Source organism: Kwoniella newhampshirensis, chromosome 7, assembly GCF_039105145.1.
Source record: "Kwoniella newhampshirensis strain CBS 13917 chromosome 7, whole genome shotgun sequence".
Classification (NCBI taxonomy): domain Eukaryota; kingdom Fungi; phylum Basidiomycota; class Tremellomycetes; order Tremellales; family Cryptococcaceae; genus Kwoniella; species Kwoniella newhampshirensis.
Window position 1 is genome coordinate 212,422 of NC_089961.1, and position 26,686 is coordinate 239,107.

Consider the following 26,686-nt stretch of genomic DNA (forward strand, 5'->3'; position numbering starts at 1 on the left):
CCCCCGCTATGGTGTCGCTGCGCGAGCGCAAGTCCCGAGCATCATACACGGATGTCGCACAAGGTCTCGAAGATCTGTCCTCTGGTGACGAAGGTCAAGCAGGATCGGGAACCGGAGCTGCGTCCGGTTCTGGTTCTGGGGAAGACTCTGGTTCTGATAACGACGATGACGAAGATAAGGGAGATACGAGCTTCTCTTCTGGAGCATCGAGCGAATTTCGACCGGATAGCACTAGTCCAGATAGAGGGAAAGGCCGAGCCTTACCCACGGTCGACTCTCCGAATGACGAAGACGATTTGATATATGATGAGGTCGAAGATGATGACGAGGAGAATATCGATCCGGCGTTGAGAAGTATGAGTATGACTCATACGCCTGGAATGGATTTCGATATCGATATGGGTATGGGTATGGCAATGGCTGGACCGAGTAGAAAGGCTCTAGTAAACCAGCGACAAAAACGTCCCACTCAAACGATAACTCGTTCAACCTCGATACCTTTTCCTCTATCCTCAGCATCTCAACCGACTCATGGTCAGTCAGAGATCTATCTCCTTGATCTGGCTTATCGAGAAGCGATCCGTCAATCGACACTCAACATGACTTTCCAGAATCCCGTCGCGACAAGGACGGATAAAGAGAGGCATAATGATAGGGGAAAGGATCAAACCAGGTTACACGGAACCGATGCCTTCCCGCCCGGTCATCCCACTCCATTCTCAACACGACTACTACAGACTCCAACGCCTGATGCCAGAGGAAGGTCACCGGCTCAGGAGGTTGAATGGGTTGACGAAAGTGCGAATAGGAATGTGGGACCATTGGAACGGAAAGATAAAAGGAAGAAAGATGGTTGGTCTAGTCACTCACGATTGACAGTTGGACATCCCTGGGAACTCTGGAGAGGTGAGGGATGGTGGCCGGAAATGTATTTGGGTGCAGGGGGCGATGATGCTGAGGGAAGCAGTGCCGTCGCGAGTGGGAAGAGGGAAGACTGGTTGATGAAAGAGGATGTGAGGTTGGGTCTGGGTGATATAGGGACTTACAAAGTGGAAGACATGATGCTCTTGAACGAAGAGTGAGTATTCCTCACCTCGGAAGATAGAGAGTGCGCAATTGCATCTGACAGTGAGTTGTTGATAGGGAAGCAGAATTGTATCTCCCAACACCCATCAATCAGCATGGTGACCCTTGGACAACTTGCTATGTCGGTCCTCACGATCAACAGGTACCCGTGAACTTCGAGATGTTCGATTCGAAATCATTCGGTGAGATTTCTTCCCCTTGCTGTAACACAAGATTTTGCTGACATCTCCGACAAGCCGAGACAAACTCGATAAATCCTCGTATCGGTCACACCTTTTTCGCAGGAGGACCTATATGGGGAATGGATTGGTGTCCGTATCCTGCTTCCAGAGCTGCTGGTGAGGTCTTATACACTTCGTCTGATCGGCGGTGCCTTACAGCTTAGCATCATACATCGCTGATCCTTGCGGCGTCTGCTCAGAATTCGGCGACTCGCAATATCTCGCCGTGTCCACCCTTCCACACATCGACACCCGTCCAGCAATGTACGAGAAATGGCCCCGCACATCCCATGGATCGATTCAAATATGGTCATTGCGCCCTGGCTTCTCCGTTGCTGTTGATGGGGACGATGTGATGAACGGCGCTGGGTTTACGGGAACAGAGACAGGAGGTATGACGTGTGAATTAGTATTATGTGTTCAGGGAGGACCTGTGATGGAAATCAGGTGGATGCCATTAGGAGTGTGGGATGATGTGAGTGAACCGCAGACTATATCGTCGCCTCGCCAATTATTTCAGACGCAAATGATGACCTAGGCTCTCCCCCCAGTATGATCTGTCGACGCTAGGTCGTAAAGATACACCCGTACCGAAGCTAGGCATATTAGTCGCAGTTCAACTGGACGGCACGATCTCTTTCTATCCTGTACCTCATCCCCGCTTCGTCAAGCAAGAGCTTCCGAGTCCACCTATCTATCGTAAGCACCTATTGCACACCATACGTCTGATGTGAAGTAGCCACCAACCTGAGTCCTTGCAACGCCAGTTCGTCTCGATGAGCCGCTGCTCCGACTAGAGGTGCCGGATGCCTCTTGTATGTGCTTTGACTGGTTGACCGGCACGAGAATAGCAGCGGGATTGTCTAATGGTAAGCTCAATATCGTTGGTGGTGATTCGAACCGAAGAATTGACACACTGTGCAGGACACGTCGCTGTGTGGGACATCTTCGATGCGCTTGCGTCTGGAGACTCGACGACTTGTATGTCTATGCAATCCCCGCTTCCATCTTGCAACAGCCTGATTATCTTGCGTTCCAGTGCTCCCATCTATATACACCACTATCTCCGGGACTGCCATCCGATCCATCGCAGCCGGTCGAACACCGCCTTCTGATGACCAACTGGGCAGCGAACCGATATACCTTGTTACGGGGACGCATGATGGCTCTTGCATATTGCTGGATCTGCGAGATCCTTTATATCCAGTAGAGCTGAGCCATTCGCGAGGTACGCCTCGTCCATCTTGTAACCCGTTTCGAGGATTGACATGTTTATCGATCCATCAATAGTGCCTTGCATGACAGTCGGATGGGCTCAACAGATGGCGAGCCCGATAACGGTCGATACAGATTTCGTCGTCACAGCTATCAAAGTCAGGAAGTCAGGACAAGGGAGAGGACATCATCTATCAAGTCATCGTGGTCAAGTTTGGGTAAGTCTTCCAACTTTTGTGCCGAGGTCGAACGATGTCCGGTGACCAGGTCAGCTGCTTGGGATTCCTTGATAAAGTGACAAGAGGTTTCTGATACGTTGTCGTTGTCTATCTTGTAGGGCGTCGCCACCTCAGACTATCACACCATGCTCGTCTCGGGCGGTACGGACGGTGCCGTGATTCTTGGAAATTACCATACAGGATTTTACAGAAATCGAAAGATGGTACGTGGGCATGAGCACGATGCTGGACCTGTGCGGGTGAGGCATTCGCTGACGACACATCTATGTAGCCCTTGGTGCAAGAGAGATTGTACGAGGTGGACTACAATGCGACGACGGGAGAGTATAGGATACTGGATGATATACTTCCCGAGGTGAGCTTTCGTACCTCTTCCTGTGTCTTTCAGCCACTATCTCATCTGCACCCAATCGCTGTACTCTTCATAATTTGTCCCCTCCACCACGGCAAATTCCGTACTGCACTCTCGCCAAAGCTGACCCTTCGTCTACCCGAATACAGGCAATATCGCTCGAAGCAGCGTCTTCTCGTCGTCCCGCCGCTTCTTCACGCAGAGGACACAACGAACCCCCCTCGCATCTCCTCAAGACGGGCGCATGGTCACCCCATGTGGGGATTCATCAAGTCGTATGGAACAACGGGGGCGGGTTGGGTAAGGCTGGTTGGGTGGCAAGTGGGGGTGCGAGTGGGTTAGGAAGGGTTGAATGGGTTGAAGGCCGGTGGAGAGATGGTATAGCGGCGGCGGTGGTATAATTGGAGTGTGACTTGTAATAGTCTGATGTACTTCTTCTTCCAAGCCTATGAAACTTGCTTCATCCTCTCTTTCAGTATGTGCAAGTGCTGAGGACGACTCGGCTTACTTCGTCCTTTTGCCACTTGCACCAAGTCCTCCCACTCTGACGTAACGCATGTCTGTGTCTGGCCTATCGTTGTCGGAGTCGTCGTGAAAGTGCATGCATGTCGTTTTGTGGGTATATACAATCACGAACACCGTCCCATCTCATCTTCTATCAAGAAAGTAGGGTGAAGGGATTGATTCCGAACATGACAAGAAATGGGGTATACAAATGAAATGATCAGGTAGGAGAAGAACGTCCGTTTTTCGGTCGGTTGGTATGGTGTGGTATGTGTCTAGAACAGAAAGACGATCGATCCCTCATGACCCCGACTGGACTATATGAAGGAAGACGACCATGACCTTGTCGTGAATCGTATTCGTGCGTGTATGTTTTGAATAGAATCTTGGTTTCGAAACTCGAATCTCGATGACGGTGGTCTTTCGTGAAAATGTGTTTGGGGGACAAGCGACTCCTTTATCCCCTGATGCGTGTTTGTACTCCCAAGATACAGTCCCTCCTCCGTCTGTCTAACGGTCATCACCCTCAACTCCTCCTTCCTCATGCTTCGTACTATGCGATTGTCCAAGTTGCCCTCGCGCCTCTGAAAATCCGATCCCGTCCCAAGCTTACTAGATACACGGTCCGGCTGCCCTTTTCTCGATCCCCGTGCAAAACAAAACACGCCCATCGCCAACCCCGCCGAGTTCCTCTTTGATCTTTCCACTTAGATCAATGATAACAATCCGATCGCAGTTGTTCCCAATACGCCTACTATCATCGCAATGTTGGACTGTCCTGCGACGGGTACAGCTGCTGATCGTTTGAATATGTTGAGAGGTGATGATGTGAGATCACGTTTTCTCGTATTGGTTTGACCGGATGCCTGGGGAGAGTGGTTGGGTCAGCATGGGGAACGAAATATCAAGGAGCACCAGATAGAGCAGGGGGGTCGGGAAAAGCTGTGTGAAAAAAAGGTCAAGATCAACTTTAACTCACGTTCACACCAGTGAGGATCTGTGTTGGCATCATGTTTGGTGGTTTGGCGGTGAGGTACATCTGTTTAAGAAGAGCAAGCATTAGGGCCTGAACAGGAGACAAGACCACACCTTGCTGCGCACGGCAGATACTCACGTATGGCAGCTTGGCACCATCGAATCGGTTCAAATTTAATTGATAGTTCCCACTGGTGGTGTCGACGACGATTCCCCAATCGGCGAACATGGTCTGTGGAAAAAGATGCGACTCCGTCAGCTCGATTCTCGCAGATTCATCAGCCTCCTTTGTCAGGGTCCCAAACTGTCTCCAATGCTGTGGGTACGAAGGGGGGCCTCACTCACCTGCTGATTGTAATATGTGATGATGTTTGTGGTAGCAGCACAAGGATCTTGTACTTGAATTCGACCATCTGGACCGAACGGATGCAAGGTGAGTGATCCGTTATCGTTCAGAGTGTAAGTCCCATGTTGCCATAAGATGAACGCGGTGATACAGGACGGGTTGGAAGCGTTGGCGGTGTATCGATATTGGGCTTCTTCGAAGAACCCGTCGTTGGTGCTATTGAGCAGACGAGTGGTGTGAGTCAGCATTGCGCTGACGGGACAAGTCGTGGTGACTCACAAAGAATAGGAGATACCGGTGTTTGCGGGATAGTTGAATTTCATTTCGGCAGGAATACAAAAGTCCTAGAAGAGCGTCGATAGACGTTATCAGCGACTGGCGTTCGGATCAACACAATCTGACCGGCGGCAATGGTCAAGACGCAATCCAAGCAGAGAAAAAGACATCGCGATGGACGATGCTGTGTTGTTTCTTCCGTGATGGATGTCGTTTCCAAACAATCATGCCGTCATGACCAAAACAATGCTGAGAACACGACACTCACCCCGCCGGTCGACACCGCCGGATTGCTACTCCATGTCCCTTCCAGATCCGTCAGGTTGTTGGCGGCTGAGAGATCGCCTTGAGCGAACACTGACGGAGAAGCGAGAAGGGCGAAAGTGAACGTTGTGAGAGCCGATGCGAGCATTTTGGCGAGACTGCGGTTATGCGTGTTTGTTTGGGTCCAATTTTGTTATATCGCAGAGTGAGAGGGGGAGAGAACAAAAGAGGGTGGAGATTGGTCTGTCACTTGAAGACGTGGATGAAGATCGCTGAAGGGTGGTGTATCGATGAGAAGGAAAGGAAGATCCGAGTGTCCTGTATTTGATCGAGTTGAGGTTGAAGGGAAAGGGACGGAGGGAGGGAGAAGAGTGCAGTGGCGGGGAGTTGGGGGGGATTTCGCGGGTCGAGCGTGAATTGGAGATGAGTCGCGAGGCTATATCAACGAGATCCACACTACGACTGTATCCGCGAGTTAGGTCGGTCTCTGTGATGACGTCCAGGAGGGTGGCTATGTAGGTGTCGAACGGGATGAGTATGACAGGAGTGTCAAGAGGTAGTGAAAGCAACAACAAGAGCACCAAACTTTGAATGCGCGGTTGTGTCTCTGTGTGTTGTATCTCAGGGTCCATCTGCTGGAAACGAGAATGCAAGCATCCAAAACGAGGCTGTGACAACAAAAGGAGAGGATGAAAAGTGCCAAACAACGCGGAAGGGTACATAACCCCGTATAACGCCGAGTCTCACCGTGCAGTGGAACGGTGGGAATGATGCAAGTGGCGTTTGAGACACGCGATCCACCGCCACGTCCACAGTACGAGTACTCGTATTGGAATGCCAAGAACAGCGGTGCATAGCTCTAGCACTTTATATAGGATCAGCAATATCGAGGGTATATCCATCGCTCTCTCACAAACACTCTCTCTCTCTCTCACACACACACACACATGTGACAACGCAGACTATACCAATGTCAATCCCCCAAGCAGCATGCCAATGCCCGAAGCGATTCCAAGCCAGACTAATCTCACTAAATCCCCCTCACCCAGACCTACGATGACCACTCGTAAAGCTGCACTGCTGCCATTCGTCCCATTCCCTGCCTTACTGGAATTACCGCCGACCGTTCCATTCCCGGCTCTCAAAGTACCACTGACGACAGATCTAGATCCCGTCGTGGTGATCGGGTGTGATCCTGCGCCTGTGCCTGTGCCTGCACTTGATGCATCCGTCTTCGTCCCCGTGACAGAAGCAGAACCGTTAGTGGCAGCGCTCTTGGATTCACCATCACTGGTACCAGTCTTCTGAGCACCGCTAACAACGGACGGTGTCCACGTCGTGAAACAGCATTGACCGTTGCTTGTGGTAGTTCCTCCATTATCATCTCTGCTATCGAGTAGCCATCCTCGACGGGACAAGTCGTCGTCATCATCGTCATTGTCGGTGCCGGGTGACTGGGAAGATGAAGGAGCAGCAGCGGTGTTATTGACTTGGCTGGGAGCGGCGCCATGATTCTTGCCTACTTCACCACCGTGTCCGTTGAGTCCGGTGGGACTGGGCGAGGGCGGTAGGCTCAGTGCAGTACCACCACCGCCGGCCTGCAAAGTCGTTCCGTCGGTCAGCAGGGCGCCAGACGAGACTTACAGGTTTCTTCCCCGAGCTGAATGCGAAAGTGACTTGACTTACTGAAGATAACTGGGTAATGCCGACTTGTTCTGTCCCGCCCGAGGAAGTGCTTTCGGATCCTGGTGAGCTCGAAGTGGGAGTGGCCGTAGGAGTCGAACCACCGTCTGATCGTGCGGCTGTTGACGGATCACCTTTCGATGCTGACCCCTCAGATGTCGACGCTGATGCCGATGTGCATGGCACACAAGTTGGCATTGGCACCCAGCTCGTCGATCCGCCCGCATCCCCATTTCCATCCGTACTCGAACCACCGCCTGACCCTGACCCTGGCTCTGACCCGCTGCCCGCAGCTGCAGTCTGACCATTCGCCGCGCTTGATCCGGGCTTGCAATTGCTGACAGGAGGAATAGTAGGTGATGGCACCGGTGTGTTCCCCTTATATCCGGTCGTCAATGAACTCGCTCACGCTCATTTTCAGGGAGTAGGATGATAGGAAGAGTGGATAGAGAATTTCTCACTCACTTGTGTATAGGTTGTACCGTCCATGACGCCTGGTGGGTCCCCGTCGTCCGCCTCACAATCCTGATACGATCCATCCCAGCCTACGCCGTTGGAAGTCAGGAAATAACAGCCCATCTCGTCGTATTTCGTTGGACAGAACCTGAAGGACATATGGTCAGTGGTGACTTGACTGCGAGTCAGGATCCGGAGAGGACAGAAAACATACTTGGGATCACCGGTACAAGCCCTTACACAAAATGTTTGATCGGAAATCAGAGTCTGTAAGAAGAACGATCAGCGTCTCTCTTCCTTTCGTACCGAGCTGTCAAAACGGGATGAGGGGGTCGGAAAGTCCAATTCACACTGCTTCTGCCCGGATGGCAGAAGGGAACTCACCACCCAGCTGGAGGCCGTTTGTTTATCGTCGCTGATATACATCTGTGCGCCATCGGGAGTATGTTTGCTCGAATCGAATTGACCGCCCTGATCGCCTTTCTGGATATTGATCTTTGTCAAATCGCCACTGAGCGTGGGCAGGAGTAAATGATCAGTTCATATTCAGTCTGCTCTGATCGAGGAAAAATTCGGATGTTCAGAATGAGTCAAGGTAGGTACTTATGATCTGCACCCTTGAGGAGTGGGATAACGGGTGAGTAGGGTTGCAAGGGCTTTAAGGCTTATCTTGCTGAAAGGAATGGCCAATCCATCCACTCACGTTCCGCTGACCTGCACCCAGCTGGGAGCCTTGACGTATGTCACGCCACGTAATATTCCATCAGGTATCAGCCGTGTCCCATGATCGTCCTACCACCCAAAATCAGCATGTCGAACAATTCCCACGGCACAGTATTCCTGGTCCAACTTCCAGTGATCCGAAGCGAGGGGGTAAAATACTGCAGTTCTCGTAGACTTCTCGAATCGTGATAAAGACGGCGGTAGGCGACATAGGTTCATGGAGGTACTGTAACTTATCGCGGCGCTCACCTTGGTACACCAAGATACCACTTTCATCTTCGAATCAGATATCGCCGTGTTCGGCTCGGTAGGTCCGAACAAACAGAAATCGTCGTGCGAGACCAGGTACATGGCGGTAGACGTCGAGTCTTGGTTCTGCGGAGCGGCATTTGAGAACAAGGGGGAATTAGTCAGAAAATTTCGAGCGATGGGCGGTGAGTGGCGATACAGCAACTTATTGGGAATGTATTGCGATGTAACGCAGTAAGATTTGGTATGTCATGGTGTAACGCCAGGTGACACGATGTGACTTGAGGCGATGTAGAGCAATGTACCACCATGAACGACCTCTTGCAAGAGAGCTCGATTGGACTTGAGAGAAGAAGGAGGAGGAGGAGAAAAAGATCGAACACTCACACCACCATCACGCCTCATCAACCCCTCGTCCGTACCGTTCCCCCAGTTCCTGTCCCCGAATATAGGACCTCGTGGCTCATATGCCGTCGAAGGGAGATACTGACCACCTACCCTCCCCACTGACAGAATCACCAGAAAGAAGGAGTGGGACCTCGTCATTGCTCTGAAGTGTCCGCAAGGCACCTTGCCAAAAGAAGGAAGAGCGGCTCTGTGATGTGTAAGCTGGACTGCTACCAAAAAATAATCTTGAGTGCGGCGAGGGAAGCGCTTGGATCAGGAGAGACGCGGGATATTTGGAGGGTTGGGTCACTTGATGCTAGTAGGGCTTTTAGCACCAGGGCAGACTACTGTATCAAGATGTGATTGCGGCCAATGGGGATGATCCAAGGACCTGACTGCAGTGACTATCTCGACGAGGAGCGGATACCACAAGTTGTCTGCAATGACTCTTCGGCCATCAATCGTCTTGAGCTGAACACATCCTTTATCCTCCTCGTCCTGGTCAATCAACCGTTAAACACCATGTTCAGTGTCAGCGCAGCCAGAACATCCTTTATCCTTTGACCTCCTTGTTTGAGCTCCTTCAGGGGCAAGGTCAACATGAGCACAAAGAAAGGATCTTGACAATTGATTGTCTTCTGCAAGACTTAAGCTGGTCATTGTCCTTTGGGAAATCTGCTTCAGATCTGTTCACGAGCCATTGTCAACTTGATTTCGAAGCTTTGTTGTGTATCTCTCCAAAGTGAGGCAGTGAGATTTCAGTCTATGGCATGAAACGGACCGGGTATCACAGCAATACGAAAATACGACTCGATGCTGTACCGCTTATGCATTATTATCGTCTTTGACCTGCCTACTGCATCGACTGACACTCAACAAGACACCACTCCTCCGTGACAGTTCTACAATGTATGTCAATCCCACTTTCTTCGCTCTCGCGCGCAGCCAGCAGCTGCACAAAACCCACCACCTCAAGCTTCACCAGCACCCCAGAGCTGGATTCTTCCACTCGTATTTCCTCCAACAATCCTATCCACGATGGTCGGGTGAGATGCCGTCACAGCTGGTACAGCAGTGACGCTACGGCACATCGAGAACACAGTCAACTCAAGTCCCCCGCCTATTCGAAAGCGGACCATAACTCACGCGTCATTCCACACCGAGACGATCTTCTCTCCGCTCGCAGCTATCACGTCCAGACTCCTCTTCATGTTCCCCACAGTGAAATGGGGCATGTAATCCATATTCAGACTCCATTGCGCTCGGAGGATAGTCAACCATCGTCCTGTCTGACAGTTGTGCGGGATAGATTTGGTCGGTTGGAAATGCGATGTAGCCAGGGGAGTATCAAGCAACATTGATTGGGGGTTCAAATTCCAAACTGCATAATTAAACCTCTTGTCAAGAACATGCCAGAATGTCAGCTTGAGCCACACTCACCTCGTAATTTATCGTCGTAGCTGGTCGTCAGGACTCTTCTTCCCCACGGATCCCAATAAGCTGAACTACAACTTTTCCCATGCTGCCAACTCGCTCTCAGTAGACCTTTGCCCTTGGCGGAGGACTGAAATTTCGATAGATGCTCGTAGTCCGTCTCAGCCGTCAGATGGCTGGGATGATAGGCTGAATCTCCAAATGATTCTGTCTTCGCACCAGTTGAACGAGTGTTCAATGAGTCTGGTGAAGTGGGAATCGACGTGAGGTGTCGAGTATCCCATATTCTTAGATGTTGATCGTTACCAGCCGTAACCAAGAGATGTGGCATGAGTGCTGTAGAGGTTAATGACAATGATCAGCAATGTTATAAATCACTCATCCTATCTAGCCAATGCTTCGATGAAAGGCACTCACGATTCACACTAAGCCCGCCCAGCTTCGCAGCCCTTCCTTCATCTTGCACAACCCATCTCCTCCTTTCCCTCTCCCTCTTACTCTCCCTGAAATCACAATGGCTGATCCCGCCGTTCTTGTCAGCCAGCCAGGCTTCCTGACCGTTGGGAACTAGATCGAAATGCGTGATGAGCATATCCTCATTAGTGAAAGCGAACAGTTCGGTGGATTTGAGCTCTGAGAAGGATAAGTGGCGTAGTGAACAGTCGTACGAGGTGGAGAAGAGCTAAGTTGATGGGATGACAACATCAGCCGGGAGAGAAGAAAGCGGAGGCCAGAAGGCAAGGATGAAGTACTCACGCCCGAACCGTTGATGGGATCCACTTTCATGCATGTGATCGAGTTTCTTGCGTGAGCTTGAACACGCCATATTCGGCCCTCCGGCTCTTCTTCTTCCGTCGCACCATTTGTGTCATCCTCGGTCTTGACTGATTCCGTAGCAGGTCCCAATGCGTCCCATCTGACAGAACCAGGTTCATCAGCACTGGTCCAGAGAGCTCTGAACAGGACACGAGAACGCTGAGTCTTCGAGCAGCGGTAGCTCGACTCCAAGTTATCGTCAATGAGAAGTCCAACTCACATTCCCAATTGGCCATATTTATCGCCAGCCAACACCAAAGTCTTCGTGCGTTCAGGATGCACGACCATACTGAACACTCTGTCATTGGTGACCTTTGCATTGGCCTTCAAGGTCATTCCCTTGAAAGCGTCCTTCAGCCGTTGTACCTCGACGGACGCGGAATCGGATTCAGCATAAGCTTCTTTGGCAGAGTTGGAGGTGGTAGGATATGGTCGGGGATTCGAAAGTAGGGATATGGATTTGAGGTATTGTTCCTGACATGAAAAGGTAAGTCAGTGATCTTCCTTATGACCTTCAACCAAGCTTCCGGGGCAGCTGAACACAGCCATCGAAGGATAGTCGAGAAAGAAGTGTAGTCGACTGGACCGCTGATCACTCACCAAATCCTTGATCTCTGCCTCATCTCCATCTTCCACCATCTTCCCAATCTCCATCACTCTTTCTCTCTCCTTCCTATTGACGACTCTCAGTATCTCCCTCTCCTTCTCCTCCTCTTCCAATTTGACTTTCAGAGCCTCACCATCCGCCTCAAGCCCCGCCAATCGCCCCGATCTCCTTCTCGGTCCATCATCAGCTGCCACCGCCGGTGCTTTGCGTTTGATCCCGGCACCAGATGCAGGTTTAGCTTTGGGCTTCGGGAGGGAGGTTCGTGCGAAGGGGATTTTGGAAGAGCCGGACGGATCGAGACCTAACGAATCGAGGAGGGCTCGGTTCTCGGCAATGGTCTTTTGACGTTCGAGCTCGCTGTGGAGGGATACGGAACGGTGGGTGTCATAATAGGTGAGGAGGAAGGAGGGTTCAGTCGTACAAAGAGAGGTAAAAGAGGCAACGAGAAGACATTCCGTCAGTGCAGTGCACTACTTCGCGAGAAAGTGCAAGTGCAGTAGACATTTCGGTTAAATAGATTGGAGAGATCGACTCACTAGTCATTATCCTCGTCGTCCATCTTGACGGCAGCTCCTCGTCGATGTACAAGTAGGAGCCAGGAAGGAACTGAGTAAAAAGACAGCGGGTCAGAGTGAGATGCACAAGGTATGTATGGAAATCGCAAAAGATAAACCTAACAGTACATGCCAAAAATCAAGGAATGAACATGAACATGGATGTGATTGACGCGATCGGGAGAGTTGACATTTGCTCATGTCCCAAGTCGCACGACGCGTCGCTCCCTTTATCTCAGCGGGCGGGTGGATTGCATTATTGCACGTCCTCGTGTCATCTTGTAATCCTCGAGATCGTCCGCAGCCACATCCTGTTCACCGCCCCGTCACTTCGTCCGAGGAAGGCGACCATGTCAACCCAAGGAGCACGATGATTGTCGGAATAGGTATCGATATCCTTTCCCTCGCTCGATTCCGAGCGATCATAATTCGACGAGGAGCGGATAAAGTGGCCAGGCGAATATGCACAGATGGGGAATATGATCTGTTCCGAGCTATTGAGGTTCCCAAGGGCGATGAGCAAGAGGGTCTGTTAGATCGCAGGTTGAGGTTTCTCTCTTCGAGGTGAGTGTCGCAGAGCTCTGTAGCCTCAAGGACAGCTCGTCGTGTAAAAGATATTGACGGACTCGATGATCTCTCGATCTTGAATCCTGACTCTGCTCAACTTTACACTCGCACCTTGAACCCTCGCCCAGATGGACCCTCAAAGAAGCATCCTACAAGTCCCTCGCCTCACACCTCCCCACATTGCCCACCTGGAAATCGCTCGAGGTCACCCATCTTCCCTCCGGTCAACCGATCTTACGACCAACCGACAGGACAATCACAGAGAGATACAGTCTCATGGGCAGTCTGTCGCACGACGCAGGGGTGGTGGTGGGAGTTGTTATTGCTCAGCAGACGAGCAAATAGGTGTCAGTGTCGAGGAGGGAGTTTTATGATTGGAACATAGATTCTTCGGATAAAGCACAAATCTGTGATCATCCTTGACTCGAAGTCTCTGATGATCTTTACCGCTGATGCAGGGTATGCCTATACTACAGTAGTTGTGTCTGCCATCATACCTCAATCAAATTCCATACCTTCCTCCCGTCCCACCATCGCACCTAGCTGGGGCATCTTCAGACCCAGACCTCTTTTTAGCTCCTCCATATCAAATCCTGCTCGAAGATTTATGCCAGGTCCTACACTGTCCCGGTGGTCTGTCAAGTTATCCAGTCGATTACGAAAACTCGGAGCTACTTGTTGCGTTTCGATCCTGCTCTCTTGTCCATTTTCGTTCTCGTGTCGGTCATCATGAGTCTGGTCGTTGTTTTTGTTCATGGCGTCAGGTCTTGTCTCCTTATCTGTGATCCCCTTTCCCAGACCAGCCTTCCAATTCAATCCGTGTTCGTAAGGCGCCTCGGTCCCAGATGACGTCTGCTTCTCCTCGCCCTCGCCCTCACCTTTCATCCGGCGTATCACTCCTATGACACCTCTCAGCTCATCCACCACTTCTCCTCCTTTCTTCCTCATCTCCTTGTCTACCTCTTCGGCCATGTTTACTTCGCCGCCATTCCTTCCTCGATGAAGTATCTCAACACTCAACCCTCTGTCTCTCGCTTCTCGCATCAGGACTATCCTCTCTTCCCTACTCAACTTGCTCAACAAAGCCTTATGTTCCGATTGAATGGGTATTAGAGAGACCGATTCGAACACCGTATCTTTTCCTGCTGGCGGGAGTTTTTCTGTCTTCTCGTAGACCTCCGCATCATCAACAAGTGCTGATTCCGCAAGGTCGTTATCAAAAACAGTGCGACTCGTGTCTAATGAGGTATCCCGCGATGACTCCTCCCAAGCTTTGAGGAATTCGGGCAGATCTTCGCCAACTCGCTGCCGACCAGTCTCAACATGGATCTCCGCCTCGTGCGTCGGATTGCCAGCCTGAATCCGCGCAATCGCCTCACGTCCCCTGTCCCAATCCCTCACCATCTCACCCAATCGTTCTCTGATGTTTCCCCACGCTTCGAAACCACCATCGCTATGCTCGTCTTTCTTTTGTAACCCCTCACTCACTGACCTCAGATCGCTCCACGCTTTGACCAACGTCGCCGCTATCCTGTCTACCTGTTCAACGACGATCGCCTCGTCGCTGGTTCGCGGTGCGAAGTCCTTTGTTCCGTTCAGGATGTCAGGAAGCGAAAAAGTCGACTGACCTCCAACCCTCTCAGAGCCTCTTTGGAATCCGGGTGAGACGATGGTGTTCAACTCCTGCGCGAGCAGAGCTTCTCTCTCGGCTTCTCTAAGCACCCGTTCCAATACAGTCCGCTCTTTCACCATTCCAGCTGTCATGGCTTCCAAGGTCTCTTTGACCTCCTTCCAGTAAGCCCGATCGATTCCAGAGAACTGCAACCCCAGAAGACAACAGGCCAAACGTCTCCTCTTGAGGTGTATACCCAGACAGCTGGCCGTAAGAGCAGGTGTCGTCAATGGACTGACCGATTCTACTCGTCTCCGATGGACAGATGATGCAGGAGAAAGTAGCGTGACTGCGCCGAGAGATGATCGTTCGTCAAGAGGAAAAGAGGTCGGAAAGCCGATGCCTAGTGGTGAGCTAGGCATCTGCACGCCGGGGTTGAGTGATGATCGGCGAGAGCGAGATCCGGTCGAGGAAGCTGTTCGTAATGCTTGCAGATCTGAGAATGGCATGGACTGTGTTCTGGTCAGACCAGCAGAAGCTGCGGCGCGATCATCGTCCGACGAAGGATAGTACGGCATATTCTGCAGACTGCGTCTCTTTGGATTGGGACCAGGCTCTAAAGAAAGCGTTGAACGAAGAGGAGTGGAAGAAAGATCATGGTCGAAAGGCGAAGGGAGCAGTCCAGACGTGAGCTGTTTACCGGCGGTCGCAGTGGTAGCACTGCGAAGTCGCACCAGTCCGCCCTCGCTGACGTGCGAGGTACGGCGAGCCAGAGGCGACGACACGCGAGGGAAAGGAGAAGGCGTGCCTCGGAGCATTTCGATTACTGGAGTCGTGGGAGTCGACGGCAGCCTAGACAGATTTTCCTGGTCTTCGTATTCCGCCAAATTAGATGAAGTCTTCTTGCGAACCGTCCGATCCACGTTGTCGTCCAAACTTTTATCGCCTTCGCTCGACTCGAAGCTCTCTTCTGCCTCCTCTCCTTCATCTGCCTCTGTGATCCTTCGCTCGGGCCTCGGGCGTGATTTGACAGTCGCCGTCCGACCTGGCTCCCTCAATTTGTCGTGACTGGCGCGTTTAGAAATCCTCGGAGTCCTTACTGGAACAGCGGTGAACCGATCCTGAAGATCAGCGGCAGAGGTGAGAGATAGATGCTGCGTACGGTTTGAATGACTGCGCACGAAAGATGGCGGAGTACGGACTAGAGGGGAAGCGGGAATCGGTCGGGTTGAACTGGAAAATCGGCGTGGTTTGGAAGATGGCGTATATAGCGGGTACAGAGACAAGCTTTGTTTGCGCGGAGACGGAATCCTAGGGCTGGAGGATTCAAGGTCTGCGTTGTCGTCACTTTGTGCGTCATTGACGTTCGCTCGACGCGAATAGAAGAAGCTTCCTACGACCGGTATATCGTACATCTCACCCAGCACACCGAGTTCCTTTCGATCGGTGAGTTCGAGCAGAGTGGAAGTAGCTGTGGCAAGGTGGTCCGTCATATTGTCCGTGAGATGATGAAGGCCAAGACGCAGTGAATGATGAGTAGCAAACGATGAGGAATGTGGTTGGAGAAGATCGAGAGATGCGTGAAGGGCAGTGTTGAGGGTATGAGTCTGCGAGATGAACGCTTCCAAGGCGCAGAGAGCTTGCGATTTGGACGAAGGGGTTGAGGTACGGAAGGAGATCTTGGACATCTGCTACGGGATATCAGAAAAGTGGTTTCCGGCGAGGCGTACAAGCGACTCACGAATTCTTCGCGGGATAGAACAAAGCACGTTCCCAAGCAGGTTCCTGCCACGAGTCCAACAAGTAGGATGATCCCCAAGCCAGGATGCAGAAGTAGAATCCCGAGGATCAAGCAAATCCCAGTCAACACCAAGTCCCATCTCTCTTTCCCCTTCTCCATCCATTTCTTCGCGTCCACCCACTTGCCCCTCTTTTTCTCCTCTCCTTCAGGCTCCAAGCCATCGCTTAGCCCAGGCACATAGTCTTTTTCCAGCAAACCAGAAGAGCAAATTAGGTATTTAAACCTTTCTGCGAACGTATCGTCGGGTGGAAGGATAGTCGGGACCTTGTCATGTAGAGGTGTGGTGGACGAAGCGCTAGAGCTGGGACGATTTGGGAGCACGCCTGTCCAACCCCTCCCGAGAGAATTGACGGAGGGTGGAAGAGTGTTTACGAGAGTCTGCAACATCGGACTGGTGAGCGAACCAGCGATTGTTGGGAGGGACTCAATGCATAGGAGTGTGAAACAGATGAGAGAACTGCAACGCACAATGTCACCTGATTCGCTCGTACCGTCTTGGATCTCGTCGGCCATCCCATCTTTTTGCACCAAATCGTCGCCCTCGTCTGGACGATCGGATCAACCAGCAGGGGAGCAGGGGTAGAAGTCAGCCCGGAGCGATTGCTTGTGCCAAGATGGCGAGTACTAGTTGATCACTTACCATTGAGATAGTCATCAAGTGGTCCATTCGGTATCGAAGTGGCCATATCCTGCGCGACTCTTAGATCGTCCCGGTTCCGGTGACAGGTTCCACCTGTTTCGATCCATGTACTGTAACGGATACTATGAGCGATATCGTTCACTGTGTCATGAGATCTTGAAAGCTAGGCGAGACCATCTGCGATGAATGTACAAGATGACGAAGAAGAGATCATCCAGATGAGAAGTGAGATGAGGATCTTATTGTTGTCGTTTCACAATTGCACACAACGCGACTTTGAGATCTTACTGTTTCATCATCATTCATTGAATTACGTAAATTGATTTCATTCTTCATCGCTTCGAATTGGTGTCAGTTATCTGGTTTCTCCTCGCCGTATCATCTTCGCTTCTTAATGGGAGCAAGATCCTCACGCCAGTCAAACATGGCCCTAGACCAAGGAGGACCGAAGCTGACGACTCTGCCTCCACCCGCTCCACCGTCGGACTTGATAGCCTCTGCGTTGGTGTTACCGCTTCATGCTGTGTCAACCGATCATCGAGGTAGGAAGTTGCGTTTGGTAGGACAGTAAGTCGATTGCCAAAATCACTGGCGTCATCTCAGGAGATCGCTCTTCATCATCGTGTTGATCTCATTGAAACGGATTATATCTGATGTTTCATACCTGAGCAGGGTCCTAGCTTTTCATTCCCCTACCTCGCTCCTTCTCCTCACAGCACCTGCCCTCGATCCAACCACACCATCTCCCACTCTGCTTGTCAACATATCTACCCCCTTACTCGGCCAAAGTCCCAGTATCACCGACGTCTCCTCCGCACAGGACACTATCTATTCTCGGCAACCACAAACTTCACTTCCACCATCGTCCTCCACGTTCTCATCAATCGTCGTAAATCGCGAGAAGGTAACGCTCAGTCGGGGAGAATGGGTCTGCGTAGTTGGATGGTTGGAAGGAGATGGTCATAGAATGGTCAAGAAGGTAGGTCCGGCTGATCACTCACTTTCCTTGCATCCCGTGTAAAATGACGAAGAAATTGATTCGTGATCCCATCGACACATCTCCTAGGTTAAGACATCAGCTAGTTATTTGGCCCCTTTACCTTTGATTCTCGAGGCGATTCACATTGCGAACTCTCGCTTGATTCCCATCAATCCAGTGTATAGAGGACAGATTGCAGCGTGGGACGGGGTTAGACGGATCAAGGAAGAGGAGGTGATATTCATCGATGAAGAGAGTTCAGATATACCAGCATTGCATCGATCGACAGAAACAATATCTCATCACGACGATGAGATCACACCTCGACCGAAGAAAATGCGCGGCAATGGGTCTGGCTACAAATGAGGAACGAAACCAATGCTTGCTCCGCAGCACTCTCGGTTTTCGAGCAGCAACAAGGCAGACATGACTGCCCTCGGCGCCGGACGCAGGTGATTATGATACACAGATCCATGCTCCAAATGTCCGTTGACATATTGATCTCTAGTCTTCGCCCACTCGCTTCACCTCGACGCCACCCGACCCACCCTGTCCGCTGACTGCTCCAATCTTAGGAGGCAATACTAAGACTCGCGTATTCCGCCTCCAGAACGTCACGATGGTAGCTGCAAGAGATGATGGGTTGTCCTGTGACGCTGCGTCAGCGATATACAGTACCAAACTATGGATGACCTCCGATAGGGGTAACACTGGAGCGAGCTTGTGAACATACTTCATGCAGATAATGGCCAACATTGGGCATAACCTCCAATTGAAACTTCCCTTGCCTGTATACGACAGGTCAACTCCAAGCTTTGGATCTAAGATAGACGGACCCAATCAAAACTGACATTTGCCCAACCATTAACTCCCGGTCCAGCCTCTCCTGCCCGGCAAGCACCAGCAATCGCGCGCATTTCGCCGTGAGGAATCTCGAGCTGAGACCTTCGTACCATTCTTCAAGAAGATGAACGCTCGTCAGCACCTACTTTGACGATGGACCCGATGAAAATGGTGCCTTACCTAGCCAATACGGTTCAGTGGCTAACAAGTCGGTCCTCCACACTTGTTGTCCACCAGGACCAGCGCTTGGTCCTGGATCGGGCACGATAATGGATGGCACAGATACTCTAGCGGATTCCGGATCTCGAATAGAGTTGGATGAAAGGCTGTCGGCGGCGAAAGATCAATTGTTGCGCTTCACCTGGGGAAGCTTTTCATACAACTACAATAAACGGTGGAGAGGCAGAATGAACATAACGTACTGCCAATGTATTCCGTCGACTACAGATCTGAACAATGTAGGTCTTTGACTCAAAATTGATTTCATGAGATGTAACGATTCGACAGCAGTCCCTGTGCCGAACGGACCACAACTTGATGTAAGCTATATTCACCAGAGGACTTCTCAGGCTCCGATGACTTACCCTCTACTACGTCTAACACGATAACGCCCGGGACTTTGTATCCTTTTTGTTGAAGGATGGGCGCAGCACTGAGAATGGGGGCGGCTCCCATTGAGTGACCCGTCAACTAGAGGAGGAGCCGCAACGTCATTGTCAGCTGATGCACGAGGATCGCTCACTTCGATGGTAATGCTAAGGCGGTCGCTTTTGAAATAACTCACTACAAAAGAAGGCGCTTCTTTCGGTTCTGGGAACATGTGTTCTATCAACCCTAGGAAGTCCGACAGCAACGTCGGCAATGACAAATCTCTCTCTACGACTTTCCCTCCTTCGCTCTTCGTCTTCCCTAGTTCACCGCCCAGTATATGTCAGCCACCACTCGACAGAACTGCGTCGATTGAGCTCACCATGACCTCTGCAATCGAAACTCATCACACCCATCTCACCCCCGCTCTTTCCTTTCACCGCTTTTGCCAAAGCGGCAAACGAAAGTCCACCCGCTCCCGCACCATGATGACAGACCAGGTATGTGCCTCTGTCCTTTCCTGTAGGATTAGGAGGAGTGAGGTAGACTCGGAAGGTGCACGGTGAGGTTGCAGGCTGGACTTCGAGAGCTTGGGTGAAGAAAGAAGAGGCAGATAGAGGGGTGAGATCATTACCGCCAAATCGAGTGGGCGGTGGCAGCCTGAACAGCATGATTATATTAGCTTCCCGATAGACACTTCTCTTTGGGAGGGGGGGGGGAGGGGGAGAAGGGGGAGGCAAGGGGTGTCGAGAGCGACCTCACGTCGTATGCAAGTCTCCGAACGAGTCCTCCCCTTCTAGCTCTTCTGCCTCTTCATCATCCTCATTAGGCGGCGGTTGATCGGCCCACGGAGCTCTTGTCGGCGGGAGACGAGGTAGTTTGTTGATCATCGCTTTTCTGAACGTGTCTGACATTGTCAAGTAGATCTGGATGTCCCTGTCGTCACGGCGAGACGGTGGCCAGAGCGAAGTATAGCTTGTGTGTCGTCGAGAGCAATGGTCTTGTCGGGTGGGTGATGAGCTCGGGTGGAGGAGAGAGGAGGGTCCGAGCGGAGATTGATGGGATGTCCGTGAGATGCTATCGGGTCGGTCAACTTACTGTTGTCGGGAAGGGGAGAGACAGGAATGGGATGTCATCAAGGACCGCTTGCAATGTCCAGCATGCGTCGATTCGCGCAATCATCGTTTGGACAGATCATAATCGTCTGGTTCGATCCAGCTACATCCATTCACTTCCCAGTCGACTCTTGCCCCACGCTCCAGTAGTGCTGGCTCTTGTAGCCCTCGAAATTCCCTCGATTCACACCCATGTCCTGATCCGCTCACATCATGTCACACCCCGCTCGACTCTCTTTACGAGCTCCACCGCACCTGCCGTTCATCCAAGGGTTCCCCGGTATCCCACCTGCTCCGAATCGCAAACCTGCCGGTGTCCACGGAACTCTCGAACTTCGAGTCGGCAATCAACCCGTCAAGGCTAAATGGGTCAGAGTGGAACTTCGTAAACACGAATCTCTACCGCCTGGATTCCCATCTCCAGCATCTTCCTCTGGAGCCGAAACGACCTGGGAACATGTTGGTTCCATCCAGACACTGTGGAAGCCTGGTGAGGGGGAAGGAGAATGGGGTACTGTCGAAACAGCCGATTTCAAGTTCTTCTTACCTTTGCCCGAAAATATACCGCCGTCTATCGACTTGCCCAAAAACACTGGGGTCAGATACGAACTCGTTGCAGCGTTGTGCTATCGACAGAAAGGTGGTCTGTTCAAGAAAGAGTCGTCAGCGATAGTCAAGGTCTCTGAACAGCTACGAATAACCAAACACGAATTACATTCTGCTTGGCCGATCTACAACTCACCAGACAGCAAGACGATACAAGCTGCGAACGGGTCGATCAACCTGACTGTCTCAAGACCGAACAGGGCGTTCGCTTCGGGGGATAGCATACAGTTCACGGCGACAACAAAATCGGCTCGACCCCAGCCATTCAAGTTGAAGGGATTCGAATGTACCCTGTACGAAGTGATCATCTCCATCCCAATTCCACCAGAACTTACCTCGCCTAAATCGTCGAAGAAGCAGAAAACTCCTTCGGCACCGATTGCAAAAGCAAGACCTGTCGCATCGGTACGAGCAGCGGTCGACGAGAGCGTTGGACTAGGGGGCGATAAATCGGCTAGAATAGAGATGTTGGTGGATAGAGCGCTGGTCAGTGTCAAGGGTGCAAGAACGTTAGAGGTGGCATACGAATTAGAAGTCCGAGCTGTGACGGAAGGGTTGAAAGACAAGGTCGAGATGGGTGGGATCAGATATGTCGTCGGACCATTCATGCGTAGTCACGCTCAGCAAGCTGTAAGGTAAGTGGAGTTTCCCCCCCCCCCCTCACAATTTCTGCTGTGCTTGCAGAGTCGAAAGTGGTCTGATAGGATGCTGATCTCCTCAACATGTGCAGGGATATCGGCCACGTTGATGCGCTCTGTCCAGGGGTACCCCGCTCTACTGCCTCATCCCCGGGATTGTTTCCCGCATCGGATCCAGCAACCCCTCCCATAAGTCAAAGACCCACTGGCGCCACTGCTCGCGACACGTATTCTCCCAACCAGATCGGCTATCCCCCTCAATCTCAATACCAGCCGCAGAACATACAAGGATTTGTCCCAAGAAACGAGAGGAGACAGTCGTTCGCGACGACAGCCACGACTGACACAACAACTACCGCTACGCACGAATTCGGCGGACCACCTCAGCGGTCAAGTTCCGGTAGAGGCTATAACACCATGCCGAATCAACGGAGAGATATGGTAACTTTCCCTAGTCCGAATCCTTCGAGACCAAGAAGTACGGAAACGACTCCCGCATCGCCAGTCGACAGCTTACAAGAGCGATTTACGCAAAGCGAGCTGGGACATGGATCACGGCCGGACGATTACAACAAGAGATACTCAACGGGAACGAATGCCACTTTTGGCAGATGGGATAAGGGCTTGAAGTCCAGTATGGAGTCTGGATCAGGAGCGGCCGGTGGCGGGACACAACTCACCAGCTTGGCGGAGAGCGATGTGAGTGGCTCTGAGATTGACGGAATTTGATTTGGTACAAGACTGACTTCCTGATTCTCTAGATCACTATGAATCCTGCTAGTCCAGTCAGAGCTGGTTCGTCCCGTCCCGCCGCCCCACCGTCGTCGTTCACGTACCTCACCGCCGAGCAAGAGAAACGGCGACAGCAAGAGCTGTATGACTCTGCCCGTGCTCGCGCCGCTCAGGTACAAGAAGCGTCCGGAGCGTCACTGGACCGCATAGGTCTTTCACCAACACAAGCCCACTCACAAGCCCAAGCCCTGGCCCTCAGTCAAAAGACAGGTATAGAAGATGCGGAGCCTCCCCCACCTGAATATGCTCCACCTAGACCTGCTCAGCCTGACAAGGCTTATGTAGCACCTTCGAGACCTGTTTCTACCTACACTCAGGGCAACGCAGGATCACCTGACGCGGGGGGAGCCACGAACGATGACGAGGACAATCGACATCCTGAGCCAGAAAATCCGCCTCTGCCACCGACTGTGCTAACGCAGACAGGTTCGAACCCGACATATATGTCTGCTGTGGAGGAGAAAGAAGCGCAGAGAAAGAGATTTGAGGCAGCGACCGGTAGGGTCGCGTCAGGGTCGGGTTCCGCGCTGGGACACAACACAAGCGCTCAGAACTCTCCAGCGCTTCGCCATGCTTCGCAATTTGGATCGCCTTCGATACCTCAAACATCCGCGCCCGGGACTCCAGCAGCGAACTTTACATCCGACGTTCCGCAAGAATCACCTATCCCGTACGATGCCATCTTTGCTTCTTCGACAGATAACGGTGCCGGTACATCCACCTCGAATGGAAGACAACCCGTCCCAGCAAAGACCTCTTCGGTTTTGAGCGAAAAGGAGCAGATGAGAAGGTATTACGAAGCACAAGATAGGGTTGCGGCAGCTTCACAGCGCACGGGAGGTAGCGTAGACGGACATGATGTCGGATTATCGTCAGCTACAACATTGTCAACCCCAGCGCGTGCTGGCTCAAGCACAGGTACGACGGCTCAGATTAGTGCCCTTGGTCGCGTAGGGACTGCGATGGGAGCGGTGAATGAGAAGGAACAAATGAGGAGGTACTACGAGGCGCAAGAGAGAGTCGCAGCAGCGGCGGCACAAGGTAGTCCCGTCGCCAGTGGTAGTGGTGGCGGAGGCGGTATACTGATCGAAAATTCACCGCAACGACATAATAACCAATCGAACGCTCCGATTCAGAGTCATAATCCTTTCCGAGCGAATCAGGCGCAATCACACTCTCGATCGACACCAGTCCCAGCCCCAAGCTCAAGTACAAGCGGGCCTGCCGGAGCAGTGTCATCTGCATCTGACGAGAAAGAACAAATGCGAAGGTATTACGAAGCTATGGACCGTGTTCAGCGAGCTTCAGAGAGCGGCGGCGAGAATTCGGGAGGCAGGGGACTGGACAGTCAAAGAGGTCAATCTCGAGCCAATTCACCGACACAAGCACCGCCGGTCTTTGCCACGCCACTGGACCCAATTGGTGGATCGTCTACCGCGGATTCTGCCGGTCTGCCAGGATACACGAAGACCAATTCGTCCAAGCAAAATGGCGGAGGGGGGTTCATGTCTGCTGAAGAAGAGAAAGATCTAATGAGACAGAGATTCGAATCTGCCCAAAAAGCAGTACGACAACAAAGCAACCCTACGTCACCTCTCTCGACTGACACTCCTCGGGGAAGTAATGGACCCAGAACCAGCCTGGGCGCCACGAGTATGGTGACGCCACCCCACAGTATCAGTAGTCATGAAAGAGGACGGCCAACTCCGACTCCGAGTGGTCACGGGCATAACGGTCCGAGGACGGGATCAACCACTGCATCACCTTCCGAACCTGATTCACCACTGATCAGAGATCCGACGGTGAAGGCAGGTAAAGCGAGAGCTGTCACAGCTACTGCTCGTGGTGGAAGCGACGATGGACATGCGGCGGAAGGTGCTCCGCCTCCCCCGCCGTTACCTGCCAGACCGCCGAGGGAGTACATCAATCTCTTGAGCCCCGTCGGCGAGAGGGGAGAGTGAGTGTTGAGGGGGGACATGATTCATGGATATAGAAGGAATAATGGGTGGGATTGCGACAAGTCGTCTGCATATTGAGTGACGGTGAGCGTTAAAATGGTTCATCGAATTCGTGGGTACGGATGCGAGGCGACGTAGAATAAGGAGTGATCTATAAGAACGTTCGTAATCTAACATAGAAATGCTTTGCTTCCTCTTATAATCGGATATGGTGCTGCTACTTCTGATACAGTCTTTGCAATATATATATATGATACGAAGTCACGATGCATGATTATGATAAGACTCCACCGGCTGAGATATGCCGAAGCTCTTTTTCTTGCCCGAATGAAGAAGACTGGAAATGCAGCTCTATGATCGTACGACCTTCGCCATGCAAAAACTTTCCGATGCACAAGGCTTAGCAGATCGACGCTACATCGATATTCTTCTCGCCCTCTTTCCGTTCCGCGACGCCCTTCTCGGTGACGACGCAACCTTACATCATCGATCACGATCAGCACCAGGTCCAAGTTTTGTCTTAACGAATCGAGAGCCTCCTGAACTCTGCTGTAAAGGAATGGCTGACTCACTAATCAGTTCTGCAGGTGTGACGTCGAAACTGGGGTTGTAAACCCTTTGCCAAGGTTTATCGCCTTCTCCAACCCCTTCGGGGGTGATTCGGACAACAGACAATTTGCCAGTCTCAATGTTGAGTCCTCTGACTTGGGTAGCTTCGACAGACGGCCGATGTTCGATATGGATCCTACAAACCAGAACAGAAACACGATCAGTCCCGTATGCGTCGTGAAAGCGCTGGAGATGGTGCTCACTCTTTACCAGTGGCTAAGGACAAATCGATAGTTGTGACTGGAGCAGCAACCATAAACGGGATGTTATGTCTTTGCGCGAGCACGGCAGCTTGATATGTCCCGATCTATCCATACCTCGGATCAGCTGACGTCTTCCCGAAGTTTCCGCTTGATTCGCAGCTGACTGACCTTGTTCGCCGTGTCACCATTCTTCACCACTCGGTCAGCACCGACAATGACACCGTCGATGTCCTCATGTTGGAAAAGAGACCCGAGCATAGTGTCACCTGTCACAGTGAGATGGTCAGCTTCATCTTGACAATGTTCGCCTCATGGACAGCTGAGACAGAGTACGTACAGATCATACAGGCTGGTATTTGCAATGTGGTGAGTTCGAGCGAGGTCAATCTGGAACCTTGGTGGTAAGGTGTGGTCTGGGCGTAATAAGCTGTGTCGAGCTGGTCGGCTTCGAATAGAGCTGTGATGACACCGATAGCAGTTCCGTAACCCTGAGAGGTGTGCTGTCTCAGCTCATACCTTGGATCATGGTCAGTCAGCTGACTCACTGAAGTTGCTAAGCTACCGGTATTGCAGACGGTAACAACCTTGATACCTTTCTTCCCATTCCCGCCTCTCTTCTTCCACAGCCATTCAGCACCCAACCTGCCCATCTCCATATTCCTCTCCAGATCTTCCTCATGAACATCCCCGCAGACCGTCTTGATCTTCTCCACAATCTCGTCCACGCTCTTGCCTTCTCCTTCAGCCTGCTTGAGTACCAGTCGAATGCGATCCATCGCTTCGCCAAGATTGACAGCGGTAGGTCGTGATGATTGGAGATAATCGGCTGTCTCGTGAATCCATTTGATGGCTTCGGAAGAGGAGGAGAACGATGGACCTGAAGAAGAGGAGAGGTAGGATCGCAGGGAGAGAGCAGCCAACGAGGCGATGGCGGGTGCCCCTCGGATCCGCATAGATTTGATAGCGTCAAAAGCCTCTTGAGGTGTAGACACCGGCATCCAGACAACGGAGTGGCTAGAAGGGAATTTGTAAGCTTGCTTCAGTCCAGCGACAGTTCACTTTGCGCTAAATCTGCAATGATTTAGTAGCCCATTACTCACGGAAGCAAGAGCTGATCAACAATCTCAACCTGTCCGGACTTGTCAATCCGGATGGATGTCATCATGTCGGGTAAGGGCTTCTTGCCCGAAGGAGCTGCTGCGACCATTTTTGTACTGTTGATACGCTGGAGTCAAAAGCAGATGCGCGATGGAGCTGAAGATGGCTCAATTGTCCGCTGGGCTTTGGCAGACGAGTGGAGATGTCAAAAGATTATTCGATGTTGTTGATAGAGCAAAACGCAAAGCAC

The 26,686-nt window shown here is 51.8% G+C and overlaps 10 protein-coding genes across 10 annotated transcripts; 4 read left to right on the plus strand and 6 right to left on the minus strand.

Moving 5' to 3' along the window:
* Positions 1-8: 8 nt before the first annotated feature.
* IAR55_003797 (uncharacterized protein) lies at positions 9-3,514 on the plus strand (the record flags this gene model as incomplete). The annotated part of the gene is made up of 12 exons (XM_066946903.1): positions 9-1,078; positions 1,144-1,268; positions 1,323-1,424; positions 1,508-1,782; positions 1,859-2,006; positions 2,075-2,176; positions 2,232-2,288; positions 2,347-2,535; positions 2,598-2,740; positions 2,860-2,964; positions 3,033-3,116; positions 3,263-3,514. The coding sequence occupies 12 exons, from the start codon at positions 9-11 to the stop codon at positions 3,512-3,514; spliced, it is 2,652 nt and encodes an 883-aa protein (XP_066802282.1).
* Positions 3,515-4,324: 810 nt separating this feature from the next.
* On the minus strand, positions 4,325-5,626 carry IAR55_003798 (uncharacterized protein; the record flags this gene model as incomplete). The annotated part of the gene is made up of 6 exons (XM_066946904.1): positions 4,325-4,483; positions 4,597-4,656; positions 4,732-4,824; positions 4,938-5,154; positions 5,218-5,282; positions 5,483-5,626. The coding sequence occupies 6 exons, from the start codon at positions 5,624-5,626 to the stop codon at positions 4,325-4,327; spliced, it is 738 nt and encodes a 245-aa protein (XP_066802283.1).
* Positions 5,627-6,440: 814 nt separating this feature from the next.
* IAR55_003799 (uncharacterized protein) lies at positions 6,441-9,135 on the minus strand (the record flags this gene model as incomplete). The annotated part of the gene is made up of 8 exons (XM_066946905.1): positions 6,441-7,076; positions 7,123-7,539; positions 7,627-7,765; positions 7,832-7,884; positions 8,002-8,128; positions 8,321-8,409; positions 8,590-8,715; positions 8,977-9,135. 8 exons carry the CDS (start codon positions 9,133-9,135, stop codon positions 6,441-6,443), a joined length of 1,746 nt encoding a protein of 581 aa, XP_066802284.1.
* Positions 9,136-9,947: 812 nt separating this feature from the next.
* IAR55_003800 (uncharacterized protein) lies at positions 9,948-12,392 on the minus strand (the record flags this gene model as incomplete). The annotated part of the gene is made up of 8 exons (XM_066946906.1): positions 9,948-10,056; positions 10,123-10,357; positions 10,417-10,746; positions 10,828-11,092; positions 11,167-11,326; positions 11,447-11,700; positions 11,827-12,190; positions 12,370-12,392. The coding sequence occupies 8 exons, from the start codon at positions 12,390-12,392 to the stop codon at positions 9,948-9,950; spliced, it is 1,740 nt and encodes a 579-aa protein (XP_066802285.1).
* A 365-nt stretch (positions 12,393-12,757) lies between these two features.
* Positions 12,758-13,299, plus strand: IAR55_003801 (holo-[acyl-carrier-protein] synthase; the record flags this gene model as incomplete). The annotated part of the gene is made up of 2 exons (XM_066946907.1): positions 12,758-12,951; positions 13,083-13,299. The coding sequence occupies 2 exons, from the start codon at positions 12,758-12,760 to the stop codon at positions 13,297-13,299; spliced, it is 411 nt and encodes a 136-aa protein (XP_066802286.1).
* A 153-nt stretch (positions 13,300-13,452) lies between these two features.
* On the minus strand, positions 13,453-17,053 carry IAR55_003802 (uncharacterized protein; the record flags this gene model as incomplete). Its single annotated transcript, XM_066946908.1, has 4 exons — positions 13,453-16,257; positions 16,308-16,745; positions 16,836-16,912; positions 17,008-17,053. The coding sequence occupies 4 exons, from the start codon at positions 17,051-17,053 to the stop codon at positions 13,453-13,455; spliced, it is 3,366 nt and encodes a 1,121-aa protein (XP_066802287.1).
* Positions 17,054-17,431: 378 nt separating this feature from the next.
* IAR55_003803 (uncharacterized protein) lies at positions 17,432-18,352 on the plus strand (the record flags this gene model as incomplete). Its single annotated transcript, XM_066946909.1, has 3 exons — positions 17,432-17,574; positions 17,680-17,986; positions 18,074-18,352. 3 exons carry the CDS (start codon positions 17,432-17,434, stop codon positions 18,350-18,352), a joined length of 729 nt encoding a protein of 242 aa, XP_066802288.1.
* A 138-nt stretch (positions 18,353-18,490) lies between these two features.
* IAR55_003804 (uncharacterized protein) lies at positions 18,491-20,331 on the minus strand (the record flags this gene model as incomplete). Its single annotated transcript, XM_066946910.1, has 9 exons — positions 18,491-18,634; positions 18,720-18,774; positions 18,838-18,943; positions 19,010-19,155; positions 19,252-19,342; positions 19,414-19,519; positions 19,614-19,738; positions 19,800-20,077; positions 20,180-20,331. The coding sequence occupies 9 exons, from the start codon at positions 20,329-20,331 to the stop codon at positions 18,491-18,493; spliced, it is 1,203 nt and encodes a 400-aa protein (XP_066802289.1).
* Positions 20,332-20,745: 414 nt separating this feature from the next.
* IAR55_003805 (uncharacterized protein) lies at positions 20,746-24,529 on the plus strand (the record flags this gene model as incomplete). Its single annotated transcript, XM_066946911.1, has 3 exons — positions 20,746-21,773; positions 21,869-22,475; positions 22,538-24,529. 3 exons carry the CDS (start codon positions 20,746-20,748, stop codon positions 24,527-24,529), a joined length of 3,627 nt encoding a protein of 1,208 aa, XP_066802290.1.
* A 397-nt stretch (positions 24,530-24,926) lies between these two features.
* On the minus strand, positions 24,927-26,545 carry IAR55_003806 (methylthioribose-1-phosphate isomerase; the record flags this gene model as incomplete). Its single annotated transcript, XM_066946912.1, has 7 exons — positions 24,927-25,003; positions 25,099-25,271; positions 25,339-25,442; positions 25,507-25,604; positions 25,676-25,826; positions 25,884-26,352; positions 26,439-26,545. The coding sequence occupies 7 exons, from the start codon at positions 26,543-26,545 to the stop codon at positions 24,927-24,929; spliced, it is 1,179 nt and encodes a 392-aa protein (XP_066802291.1).
* Positions 26,546-26,686: the final 141 nt, after the last annotated feature.